The sequence below is a fragment of the Talpa occidentalis genome, unplaced genomic scaffold (genome assembly GCF_014898055.3).
Source record: "Talpa occidentalis isolate TD23 unplaced genomic scaffold, MPIMG_talOcc4v2.1 talOcc4.6, whole genome shotgun sequence".
In the NCBI taxonomy this organism is placed as follows: Eukaryota; Metazoa; Chordata; class Mammalia; order Eulipotyphla; family Talpidae; genus Talpa; species Talpa occidentalis.
This window is the reverse complement of record NW_023604972.1, coordinates 77,786,646-77,800,755: the sequence shown is the minus strand read 5'-3', so window position 1 is coordinate 77,800,755 and position 14,110 is coordinate 77,786,646. Positions and strand designations below refer to the sequence as shown.

Genomic DNA, 14,110 nt, shown 5'->3' with positions numbered 1-14,110 from the left:
TCCCAAATACAAATACTCTTTGAGGTTACAGCAGGTCCAATCCTTCAGCTCCATGAAGACTGCCTTTCTGTTCTCCCTCCACACTCTACCAAACTCTTCCCTGTAGCCAACAATGCTAAGTGCAGCTTCCAGCATATGGTCATGGGTGGCAATAAATAAATGTTTGAATAGCATGATATTTACATCAAATGAATGTTGATTATATTTTCTACCTAGTAAGTTAATTTCTTTCAAAGGTAATTAAATACTTGACTCCCAATAGTAAATATCTAAGTAATTAGGACACTAGCTTCCTAAGATCTGGGCTGTTATCCATTAGCAGTCTCACCGCAATGAATAACACCTCATATTTGTTTGATCCTTTCAAACTCACAAAGTTCTTTCATAATATAATATTCACTGACATCTTTGTTCAATGGCATTCTAGTATATAACTGTCTTCCCAGTTAATAACGTATGAGACTTAGGCATGAAATGAAGTAAAATAAAAAGTGTTATAGTCTCCGCCTTACATATTTAAATGTATCTTTCCCCTTATAAAATATCATTCCATACTTGCTTTTAGTCAGTTTTAATTTCACTTTTCTTTCCATCATGTATTTCCCTAGACTCTAATAATTAACTTTTTATCCTTTCAAAATATATTTCTAATTCATCATATTCTTATATCTACAGTGATAGCTGTTGTTCTTATTCACTGTTCTACTTTCCATTTTCTAAGCTAAATCCACTCTACTTTTACATTATAACATTTCACCTCATAGATACTATAACTATAAAAATGTTAAATATTTTTTCTCCAGGGCCTCCCTGATGGCACAGGCAGTAGAGCACAGTGCTGTGAAGCTGTCCACAACCTCTGCAGTGCCATTTCGAACCTGACCAGCTGGGAGATACCCACATGGCATGGCAGACCTCTCCTGTCTCACCCACTGCTCCCCTCCGCAGTGTATTTCAGTCAGTCTGCCTGTTCTTTCCCCCCTCTGTTTCTGGTGACTCCTCTCACCCTCCCGTACATCTGGCCTATACCCCAGTTCTTGTATGCATGAATAAAATCTTTAAAAAAATATTTTTCCTCTGTTCCATATTGTATCTTTTACCTCACTTCAGTCCATTTTATCTATTTTAAAATATAAAAATTATTTTTACTGACATTTCATAAAAATTTCTTCCCTTTATGAATTTGCTATACTATTTGATTAACTAATATACATTAATAATACAGAGAATCCATTCTAAAAATAACTAGTTCTCTGGCTCTCTTTAATTAAAATAAAGTTTTTTTTTTTTAAATCTATGTCTGAAAAATCAGGTGGTACGTATTTCAATAAGATATTAGTCAATAAGTCATATGTTGATGGTGATCCATTTTACTACCTGGAATAATTTTCTTGCTAGAATGACTTTCTACATTCTTTATATTAGGGGTTTCACAACAGTCATTGAACTTCAAACAAACAATATCAATTAAGTCATGAACTAGGAGGTGTTGAACTAAAGAATAGTGAAGGAATATAATAGAACTTTATTCAATTAAGTTCCTCACACTAGTGTTTCTAATTTTCATATTTTCTAGTTGATAAACTTCTTTTCTTATTAAGATAAGTCTTGTTGTAAAGTTTTCCCTAATTATTTTTGGACAGTTTCCCTCCTTAATCTAAATTCAGAAATATCCCCAGTAAGCATTCATATCATTTACATATTTATTGGTTTTTACTATATTTATGCACTAATCTATAAACTTTACATTCTTATAAGAAAAGTACATGGATTAATATGTCCATTCTACTAAGAAATTCATCTTTGGCATGAAACAAGGCAAACAATGGAGATTTCTTTAATTTAGTAGATTCACTAAATAATGACTTTTTATTCTTCTGTTGTTTTTCTGTGATTCAACCTGAGATAATGTTACAGGCAAGAGCCTAAATACATGGACTTTTCTTTTGGATATTATGTATCTATCAGTTATCTAGATTTTAGAACAATCATTTCCCTTTAGCAAGTTAAAATGATTATTTTATGTATGTATGTATGTATGTATGTATGTATTTAGTTATGGTTCCAGAAGCTCAGATCATATTGCTACTGGAAGGTTTTTTTTTTCCCTCTGATACAAATAATTGTTGGTAGCCTTTGTTTTTATAAATGCCAAGTGGTTCTTTAATTGGGTCAAATATACTAAACTGAATAAAAAAGTCAAACCATTTCTTGTACCCAAGGAAGAACTTCCTAAAACAACACTAATGTTATTCTACCTTTTAAATTCTTTTTAATTCTCATCAATTTTTGTACTGTCATGTTTAAAAGTTCTTAAAACAAAATTCATATCATTTATGTTATTTCCTTAATTAAAATACAATAAGGACTTTCTATTGCATTTAGAGTGAAGTCAAAAGTTTTTACCATATCCCACAAGTATGAGCTAGCATTTGCCTCCCTCTCCATCTTATGATTCTTTTTTTTAAAGATTTATTTATTTTTATTCAAGAATTGGGTCACAGTCTAGAGGCACAGGAGGGTGAGAGAATTCACCAGAGACAGGCAGGGAGCAGAACAGGCAGATAGACTGAAAGCACTGCTGAAGGGAGCATCAGGCGAGACAGGCAAGGTCTGCCGCACCATGGGGGTATCTCCTTGGCCAGCCAGGAATTGAACCGGTGCTGCAGAGGCTGTGGACAGCTTCACAGCACTGAGCTAAACCTGCTGTGCCACCAGGGAGGTCCTTCAACCTATGATTCTACCATTCTCCTCACCAACAATTATGTTCCAAACACTCAGGTTTTCTCTGAAGTGAACATTCCCAAAGTCTTGTTGCCTCAAGTTCTTTCCACATGTGTCCTTTGAGCTTGGAACTTTTTCTCCCTTTTTTTCCCCTAAAGGTTAGGTTAATTGAGCAATAATTTACATAAAGTAAAATTAATTTCAGGTATATGATGAAATTTAATCTCAGAGTTTTGATGAGTATATACTTTTATATCCACTGCCAACAGAATTATGATATAGAACATTTTCTTAATCCCAAGCAGTTCTTTTTGTTCCCTTTGCACTCAATCCCCTCTTTTCACCCCCAATCTCAAGTAACCACTGATCTGATGATAGGGTTTTTCCTATTGTTATATATATGGAATGGTACAGTGTATACACTTTGTGTTTTACCTCTTTCACTTAAGCATAAAACTTTTCAGCCATTAGTGTTGTGGCAAGTATTAATATTTTGTTCATCTTAAAAAGCATATATCAAAATTCATTTCTTCATTCACCAGTTGATAAACATTTGTGTTATTTTAAGATCGGAATAGTTATGAATAAAGTTTCTATAAACATTCAGGTACAAGTCTTTACACTGATGTTTCAATTTCTTTTTTTTTCTTGATGCTGCCTTTATTATCAACTTACCCTTTCCTGGTCTTTATAGAAAAAAAACCTTTTTTTAATTGGAATCTAAGTAAGTCAATATTTACCATCAAACAAATAATTCTATAGTGGTGGATTTTCAGGCTCTGTAGTGGTATGGTTTTCTTAATCAGGATTCTTCACATGTATAACTCCTTATGTTTTAAGCTTCTCTATATAAATATACCTTGTTCAGTGGAAATCATTTTCCCCCCTTATCTAACGTAGGTTTAATGAAGAAATTTCTCTACTCAGTTGTTAATTGTTTTTAAGTGAGACTCACACAAGAATAAAATCTCCATTAAAAATCTGGACAGCAGTTACTGTAGTGTCTTCAATACCTAGCACAAGTCACTACACAATAAAAATGATAAATAAGAAAAACTAAAATAACAATCATTTGTATTGTATTACTATGTGTCAGGCACCGTTCTAGGATCTTTAAAAACACATTAAATTCTAAATACATCTTTAAAATACTTCTATTATCACCATCATTTTATAGAATAGAAACTAAGACACATAAAATGGTTATTTGTTCCAAACTATTTAAGGACACTTTTAAATAGTGAGCATCAATTTTTAACTATTCTCATTCAGAAATTCAATAAGTATAGTTCTATAAGGTTTAATGAAAATGTAGCTTAACCTTTTAAAAGAATAACAAGTTGAATTAAATATCAATTTAATTTACATACTAATTCTTACTTGACAAAAAAATAACACTTTCTCAAATTATTGTGGGTTTTTTTTTGACAGCTGTCCCTTTTTTTATACTTTACTTATATATATTTTACATCATTGTTCATTTTTGTACAATGTTTGCTTTCTTTTTTCAGGTGTAGTCCCCATAGAATTTCCACCACCAATTCACCCATGAACCATCGCCACAGTCCCCTGTGCTCTTCCCACCCTTGTTTTGATCCCTCTCCCTTCCCCTCTTCTGTAGAATTTCTCTGATTTATAATTGCCAGTGTATTTTTGTTTTGTTTTTTATTGTTGCTATTTGCCCTCCGATCCCTTATTTTGTTTCATTATATTCCTCTTATAAGTGAAACCATCTGATATTTTCCTTCTTCCTTCTGACTTATTGTACTGAGCATAATCCCCTCTAGTTTCATCCATGTTGCTGTGAATACCATTAGTTTGCCTTTTTTGATTGTTGAATAGTATTCCATTGTGTATATATATACCACATCTTCTTGATCCGTCATCTATTTTTGGGCATTTGCATCATTTCCTTCTCCTACCTATTATAAATAGTACTGCAATAAACATGGGGGTGCAGGTATCCTTTTAAATTAGTGTTTTTGTGTCCTTTGGGTATATCCCTAGGAGTGGAATTGCTCAGTTATATGGTAGCTCCATTTTTAATAGTCTGAGGAACCTCCACACAGCTTCCCATAGTGGTTGAACCAGTTTGCTTTCCCACCAGCAGTGTAGGAGAGTTCCTTTTTCACCACATTGTCACCAACAATTGTTGTTGCTAGTTTTTTTTTAAAATATATGCCACATCCTCACCAACATTTGTTGTTGCTAGTTATTTTTTTAAGTTTGTGCCATTCTCACTGGTGTAAGGTGATATCTTATTATGGTTTTGATTGGCATTTCCCTGATTATGAGGGATGTTGAACTTTTTTTTCATATACCTGTTGAACATTTGCATTTTCTCTTTGGAGAAGTGTGTTTTAAGCTATTCTGCCCATTTTTGACTGTATTATTTACTTTGTTTTTGATGAGTTGTGTGAGTTCTTATCTTTGTGATCAGTCCCATATTTGTGTGGTGTGCAAAAATTTTCTCTCAATTAGTAGGGTATCTCTTTGTTTTGGTTAAAGTCTCCTTTGCTGTACAGAAGCTTTTTAGCATGAAGTAATCCCAGCTGTTTATCTTTTTTTAATATATTTTATATTTTTTTAATTTTTATATTCCCCATATAATTGCAACCCTCTGATTTTGACCCCAATCCCTCCTTCCCCGCCAAAGTGTGTATCTGGTTCATAGTTCTTTGTTGATTTTGATTTTTTTCTTTCTTATAGTTATTCTTTTTCCTGGTCCCTTTTTTAGGTTTTCTAGATTCCTGTTATGAGTGAGACCATCCAGTATTTTTCTTTTTCTTTCCGGCTTATTTCACTGAGCATGATCCCTTCCAGCTCCATCCATGTTGCTGCAAATTGCATGTGTTTTGATTGCTGAGTAATATTCCATTGTGTATATGCACCACATCTTCTTGATCCAGTCATCTACTCTTTGGGCATTTGGGTTGTTTCCAAAGCTTAGCTATTGTAAATTGTGCTGCTATAAACATAGGGGTGCAGGTGCTCTTTGGAATTAATGTTTCTGTGTCCTTTGGGTAAATACCTAGGAGTGGAATGGCTGGATAATATGGAAACTCTACTTTAGTAGGTTGAGGAATCTCCACACACCCAGCTGTTTATCTTTTCCTTCACTTTTTTTGCTTTGGAGGATGAGTCTTTAAAGATGTTACTGAGATGTATGTCATGTAGTGTTTTGCTTGTATTTTCTTCTATATTATTTTATGGTTTCAGGTCTTATGTCCTAATCTTTTATTCATTTTGAGTTGATTTTTTGCATGGTGTGAGGTAATGGTCTAGTTTCATTCTTTTGATTGGGTGGTCCAGTTTTCCCAGCACCATTTATTGAACAAACTGTCCGTGTTCCATTGCATATTCTTTGTCCTTTGTCAAAGATTAGCTGTCCATATATATGTGGTATGTTTCTGGGCTTTCTATGCAGTGCCATTGTTCTGTGTATCTGGTTTTGTTCCAGTACCATACTGTTTTATTTATTATGGCTTTGTAGTATAGTTTGATGTCCAGGCGTGTTATACCTCTGTTCTCCTTTGTTTTAGTCAGGAGACCTTTGGCTATTCGAGATTTTTTGTGGCTCCATATGAATTTCATCAATAATATTCTGTTTCTTTGAAGAATGTTAAGATTTTGATTGGAATAGCATTGAATCTGTAAGTTGCTTTTGGTGATGGCCATTTTGATAATGTTAATTCATCCAATCCATGAGCAGAGGATGTCTTTCCATTTCCTTGTGTCTTCTTCTATTTTTGTAGCAATGTTTTATAATTTTCTTGGTATAGGTCCTTCACCAATTTTTGTTAGGTTTATTCCCAAGTATTTATTTATTTTTGTTTCAGTTATAAGAGAGATGGTTTTCTTGATTTCTCCTTATTTAGATTTATTGCATTTAGATTTATTGCTCTGTGTGCGTCTTCCAGTATTAGATTGAAAAAGAGTGGTAAGAGTGGACATCCTTGTCTTGTTCTTGATCGTATCAGAAAGGCTTTCAGCTTTTCACCATTGAGAATAGTATTGACTGTGGGTTTGTCATATATGGCTTTTATCATGTAAAGGTATGTTCCTTCTATCCCAAGAATTTCAAGGACCTTCATCATAAATGGTTGTTGAACTTTGTCAAATGCTTTCTCATCATCTATTGATATGAACATATGGTTTTTATTTTTCTTTTTGTTGATACATTGGATTACATTAATTGATTTTTGGATGTTGAAACATCCTTGTGCCTCTGTAATAAATCCCACTTGGTCATGGTATATTACCCTTTGGTTGCATTGTTGGATTCTTTTGGCTAGGATTTTATTGAACATTTTTGCAGCAGTGTTCATTAGGGTGATTGGCCTGTAGTTTTTTTGTGTGTATGTGTGTTGTCTTTGTTTGGCTTTGATATTAGTGTAATATTGGCTTCACAGAACACATTTGGCAGTATTCCTTCTTTCTCAATTTTTTGAAAGATTTTGTGTAGGATAGACACTAGTTCATTACTGAACGTTTGGTAGAATTCATTTGTGAAGCAGTCTGGTCCTGGGCTTTTGTTTTTGGGGAGTGTTTTGATTGCTGTTTCAATTTCACTGCTTATAATTGGTCTGTTTAGGTGTTCTATTTCTTCTTTATGTAGCTTTGGATGATTATATTATTCTAGGAATTTGTCCATCTCTTCTAGATTGCTGAACTTGTTTGCATATAGATGTTTCATAGTAATCACTGATTATTCTTTTAATTTCTACTGAGTCTGTTGTAACTTCTCCTCTTTATGATCCTATTTATTTGTGTTTTCTCCCATTTTTTCTTTGTGAGTCTGGCTATAGGTTTGTCTATTTTGTTTATATTTTTAAGAACCAATTTTTGATTTCGTTGCTCTTTTGGGTTGTTTTTAACTTCTATTTTATTTATTTCTGCTATGATTTTTATTATTTCCTTTCTTCTACCAGGTTTTTGTTGTTGTTATTCTTTTTCTAGCTCTTTGAGATAGGACATTAGGTTGTTTCTATGTGTTCTTTCTTGTTTCTTGATGTGAGCCTATATTGTTATATTATTTCCTCTTATTACTGATTTTGCCATGTCCTATATATTCTGGAAAGTTGTGTTGTCATTGTTATTCAACTCAAGGTATTTTTTAATTTCTTCTTTGATTTTCTCTTTAATCCAATTGTCTTCCAGTTGTGTGGGTTTCAATCTCCATGAAGTGGGAGGGTTCCTTGCTTTCTTTTTATGGTTTATTTATAGTTTGATGCCTTTATGATCAGAGAAAATAGTTGGAATGATTTTGATCTTAATGTATCTGTTGATGTCTATCTTGTGGCCCAGTGTGTGATCGATTCTGGAGAATGATCCATGCATATTTGAGAAAAATATGTACTAAGATTTTTTGGGGTGCAGTGTTCTATAGATGTCTGTTGAATCCATGAGGTCTAGGTCTTTATTTAGAGCTCTAGAGTCCTTTATTTTTTGTCTCATTGATCTGTCCATTGGTGAGAGTGGAGAATTGAAGTCTCCTTCTATATATGTATTTTCTCTAATGTCTGTTTTCAAAGCTGATAATAATTGACATAATATATTTTGGTACTCCTTCATTTGGTGAATATATGTTGATGAGCATTATATCTTCCTGATATATTTTCCCCTTGATCATAATGTAGTGTCCATCTATGTCTCTTTTTACCTTTTTTAGTGTGAAGTCTTTTTCATCTGATATAAAGTATAGCTTTTGCTGCTTTCTTTTTTGGTCCATTTGTTTGTAGGATTGTTTTCCAACCTTTTACTTTCAGTATTTGTTTATATTTTGTAGTTAAATGTGTTTCCTGGAAACAGCAGAAGGTTGGACTTTGTTTTTTAATCCAGACTGCTACTCTATGTCTTTCAATTGATGAGTTTAGTTCATTTAGGGTTAATATTGATATGTTGGCATCTGCATTTGCCATTTTGTTTGTCTTTTTGTGAGTTTATTCCTTGCCTTATTCTGTTCTTATTCATTCTTCTGTTGGTTTTGGCTTCAGGACTTCTGGTAGTATTTATTTTTTGGAGTAGGGGTTTAGTAGTAATGAATTTCTGGATATTCTGTTTGTCTGAGAAGTCCTTATTTTTCCTTCATAGAGGAAGGAGAGCTTTGTGGGGTAAACTATTTTTGGTTGGCATTTGTTGACTTGCAGTTTGTTGAATATGTCACTCCATTCTCTTCTTGCCCATAGTGTTTCTTTGTAGATGTCTGATGTCAGCCTGATTGGTTTTCCTTTGTATGTTATCTGTTTCTTTCCCCTCATCAACTTCATTATTTTTTCCTTGTCTTGCACTCTTGGAAGCTTCACTAGTATGTGTCTTGCTGTAGTGTTCCTTTCATTGTAGTAATTTGGTGTTCTTCTAGCTTCCTGTATGTTTATTTTCATCTCATTCTTCATGCTTTGGAAGTTCTCTTTGATTATCTCCTTGAATAGTTTCTCATTCTCTTGTCTCTCTCTTCACTACTGGGATTCCTATAACTCTTATATTTCCTTTCCTCATCGTATCAGATGGTTCTCAAAATGTTTCTTCATTCTTTTTCCTTTGTACTTCTGTTTCCTTTTCTTTTTGGTTCTTTTTCTTTTTGTATCTTTGAGAGTAGTCATTCATTCTTCCATTTCATTAATTCTGTCTTTCTTGTTTTCACAAAGTTCTTTAGCCCCTCCATTAACTTTTTAATCTCTGTGTTTCCTTTATTTCCTTCTTTAAGGACTCAGCTTCATTCTTGTCATCATTAATTATATTTCTCATGTTACTCTTTTCCTTTTTATTATTATGTTTTTTTAATCTTGGCAATTTTAAATTCTCTGTCTGGCAGGCAGAGAATTTCTTCCATTGTCATTGTTGTTGAGTTCTGGTGGCTGATTTTCTTTTTGTGGTGTATCCTTTCCTTGAGAACTTGCTTGGTTATTAGTATTTTTTCCTTCTCCCTATTGTTTGTTTTCTAATTTGTTCTATGTGGTGGGCCACTGTGCAACTGGTACTGATGGGCATCTCTTTGGGGTGCTACTTCTGGGGTGTCAGGAACTGGTGGCCAGATCAAGTCTGGCACTGGTACACCAGACTCCACAAGGGTAGTGATACTGTGGATTTGTTGATGGGCGCTGTCCCTGAAGATCCCCTCCCTCTGTTACTTACTCAGTTCCAAAAGGGACTCGTGTTGTCCCTGGCTTCCCCCAACCCCATGGGCAGGCCCACACTTTCTTGGGACCCACAGTTCACCTTGATGGTGGAACCCTCCCATTCTCTACTCAATTCCAAAAGGGAGCACAGGGTCACCAGCAGCCTTCCTCAGGCATGTGCTTTCCTGCTCACCTTTGTTTGAGAGCCCTCCCACTCTCTACTCAGTTCCAGGAGGGTATGGTGAGGTCTCTGGCTTCTGAAAATGGTGTAGGGGCAGCACTTTCCTGGTACCCACAGTTCACCTTGATGGTAGAGACCTCCCTTTCTCGTCTCAGTTCTAGAGGGATTGTGGGGTCCTTGGCCTCTGACAATGGTGCAGGGACCCTCAAATTATTGTTTATATAAACTCCAGTATGACTTTATCATGGCTACTCACTTTTGATTAATGCTTTGTTCTTGGTTACTTTTTTGACAGTGTGTTAGCGGGTATCACAAGGTTATTTATGGCTTTCCTAAACTTCCTCCTTCCTAGGACAGGCACCTATCATGCACTCAATATATTGCACAAGTCAATTACATATGCAGACCCTGTTCTGGAGTTGTCCCTTTATAATTAAGAAAAGTCTCTGATAAACCAGATCAGTGATTCTCAAAGTATGATCCTAATTTCCAGTGTTTTGAAATGGTTGTTGACAATTTTGCCAATTCCAGCCACTGTTTTTGGTAGCTGATTTTTTTTCAACTGTCCTAACTCTGCGGCCTCCCTGATGGCACAAGGGGTTAAGATGCAACCTATGAAGCTTTTCACAGCCACTGCAGCATGAGTTGGATCCCAAGCCATGGAGATACCCACATGGCACAGCAGACATCCCCTGACTTGCCTGCTGCTCCCCTAGGCAGTGCACTTCAGTCAGTTTGCCTGTTCTGTTCCCCACTCTGTCTCTGGTGAATCCTCTCACCCTCCATACCTCTGGCCTGTACCCCAGTTCTTATATGCATAAATAAATAAATCTTTAAAAAAATGTCCTCACTCTGACACTTCGGAAGTTCCATCTTCTGATAAACTTTAAAAAGGACTAAGCTATCTTCTAGTTAGCTACTGAGATGGGGATTAATTAGAAGTCTAAAATTGTTACCCAAGCTTATATTATTTTGGATCCTAACAAAAATGTTTAAAGCACTCCATTTTGAACAAGAAATATTAGAACTGGATTGTTATTTCTCTCTGACAGTAACCAAAAAGTAATTTAAAGCACTCATGGTTTTTTAATTTTTAATATATTTTTTACATCATTGTTCATTTTTAAATGTTTGTTTCCCCCTCTTCAGGTTTAGTCCCCATAGAATTTCCTTCACCAATGCACCCACGCACCATCACTACAGTCTCCTATTAAAGAACTCATGTTTAAATTATCTGAAAAATGATTTTTAATAATTGTATCTTATTTTTGTTAATATGAGAGAGGTTAGACTAATTTATTTCTGTATTTTTAAAATCGACACATATAAGTATTTTGGTAAATATAAAAATTAAAAGTAAATAAAAAAATCTCAGTGAGGTATAATCCATTAATAAGATGGGTTCAGTACTATTTACAATAGCTAAGCTTTGGAAACAGCCCAAATGCCCAAAAATAGATGACTAGATCAAGAAGATGTGGTACATATACACCATGGAATATTACTCAGCATTCAAAAAAGATAAACACATGCAATTTGCAGCAACATGGATGGCGCTGGAAGGGATCATGCTCAGCGAAATAAGCCAAAAAGAAAAAGAAAAATACCGGATGGTCTCACTCATAGCAGGAATCTAGAAAACTTAAATAAGGGACCAGAAAAATGAAAAACTATAAGAAAGTGAAAATCAAAATCAACAAAAAACTATGAACCAGAGACATTTTTTGGAGGGTGGGGGGTGGGAGGGGAGGGATTGGGGTAGAATGGGGGGGTTGCAATTGTATGGGGAATATAAAAATAAAATTTATTATTTAAAAAAAATAAGATGGGTTCATGACTTGATAAAAAGTAAACTTTAATATTTGAATAAGAACATGTAAACAAAATTTCTGATTTTCTTTGACATTCTATTCAATTTAAGTAGAAATAAATTTATATAATAAAAAGCACTACATACCCAATAAGTAGATATGTTATTACATATTTATAATTATATATATTATAATACACTATGGTATATATTACATTAGAATATATTATATTTAGAACAGATATATTATGAAAGTATTAAGGACAGAGAAATTCATTTTCCTGAAATGTAAGACTTCAGAAGGAGGTTTTCTTTTTCTAATGGAAAAAAAGTGAAGAATATTTGAAGTAATGAGATTAGCATCTACAAAGACTATATGTATCTAATCTCTCCAGGAAAGAGCAAATGGCAAGAATATGGAAAAAATAGGTATAAAATTCTAACATGAAATAGAAAAATTCAGCTGTTTCTACTGTGAAGTGTCTTCAAATTTCCACTAAAAGAGTACAAAATACTCTAGCAAGTAATATGGAAAATTACTTCACAAAAATATCTATGTGAAAAATACATTTTGCAGGCAACATAAAGATGAGACCATGAATAGAAGATAAAACAAATTGAAAATAGAATCATATATACAAGTTGCATTTTTTAGTTCCACTAATACCTATGTTGTAGGCATTATTTCCCACCCAGAAAAACAAAAACTCTTCTCCATTTGATATTGATTCTTTTCCATAAAATATGATGTTTATGAGCATATTTAAATTCTAGAAATCTCTTTGAAGTCAGTTAAGCAAAATAAATAAGATCTCATGTACTTAGTAAATCATCTAATTAAATGTCTTATTATTTCTTCAGGGAAAAAGTAAATACAAAATAATATAAAAGTGGAATTATAAAAAGTAGAAGGAAAATAATTGGCACAAATATCTGACACTAACCAAGTTCTTGGCAATATCACTTAGGTAAAATGGGTCCTATTTTGTATTTGTAAAATAAATAGGTCAATTAAGGCATCAAAGTTTCATTAAGATTTAAATTGAACACATGATCACTATTTTCTTAAATCAACTATCAGTGTGCATGTTAACTACATTTACTTGTTCATATAAAATATTTTACTTCACCCAAACAGCAGCAAATAGATCCTTGAATCTAGTTCCAAGTTCCTGATCTTTAAGTATGTCAAGCTGAGGCTCTTTCAGTTTGGCAGCTTTTATCTTTGCTGTACCTATATGTTAACAAATAAACAAATCTTATGTTTAAATAGCTAAAATTCATATGTAAACATTATTTATTATTTAATAAACAAGTGAGTTATTTTTGAATAAAGTTAATCTAATTAAGTAAAAGTCACATTCTTCTAAAACAATCCTGTACTATAAACATTCTATGATAATGAAAAATTTTACATACAGGCACTGTCCAATATTGTAGTCACCATATATAAGTGACTATTAACTACTTGAATCCAGCTCCCATGATTGGGTATATGGATTCTTAATTTAATTTAAATTAAATATAATTAAATTACATATGGGTGCAACTACAGCATTTGATGGTACAACCCTAAAATATAAAAGACTAATTTTTTGATATTATTAAAAATATTTTATGCCAATCAGATATAGTACTTGATATTTCTAATGTTATATGAATTTTTCAATGTTTCCAAAAGCATTTAACAGTTTATTATTTCATCTTATAGCAATTATATGAGGTAATATATTTATTAAATAATGGTAGGCAAATATATGTAAATTTGCTTTTTAAAGAAAACTTATGAAGTCTATATAAAGAATTTTTTTTCTAATGACAACAAAAATATGTATTAATGAAAGTTTGATACAAAAATTAAATAATATTTGGCTGAATGTGGCTTAACTTGTTCAAATAATACTAGAACATGACACTTATTTCCATGATAGAAAGAAATGTAGTTCATTCCTAGTCTGAGAATGAAAGATGGGAATAAGGGTGCAAAAAAAATCTACTACTATCTTTTAATGAATTACATTTTTATAGTCACCTCGTATACTGGGTGGAAAGCACAACAATGGTATCAATGTAGACCATGAAGTAACTGAGACAATCATATAGTTAAGCCACCAAGACTGATGCCAGTGTTGAGTACTACTGTTGTTTCCACTGCTTTAATAGAGAAAAATAAAAGCACAAATACAAATTTTTATTTATATATTTATAAATAATTAGCATATTTTATTACAAACAAAGCCAATCAGAGACAGTGAAATAAAAATAGTAAATTCTGTT

The 14,110-nt window shown here is 33.2% G+C and overlaps 1 protein-coding gene across 1 annotated transcript in view; it reads right to left on the bottom strand.

Moving 5' to 3' along the window:
• LOC119261178 (solute carrier organic anion transporter family member 6A1-like) overlaps nucleotides 1-14,110 on the bottom strand; it is a 232,384-nt gene that overhangs the window by 31,701 nt on the left and 186,573 nt on the right. Inside the window, exons 4-5 of the mRNA XM_037530398.2 lie at nucleotides 13,866-13,987; nucleotides 12,964-13,067 (exon numbers count right to left, since the gene is read on the bottom strand). Coding sequence (XP_037386295.2) covers nucleotides 12,964-13,067; nucleotides 13,866-13,987 — 226 coding nt within the window. The remainder of the gene's footprint in view (nucleotides 1-12,963; nucleotides 13,068-13,865; nucleotides 13,988-14,110) is intronic.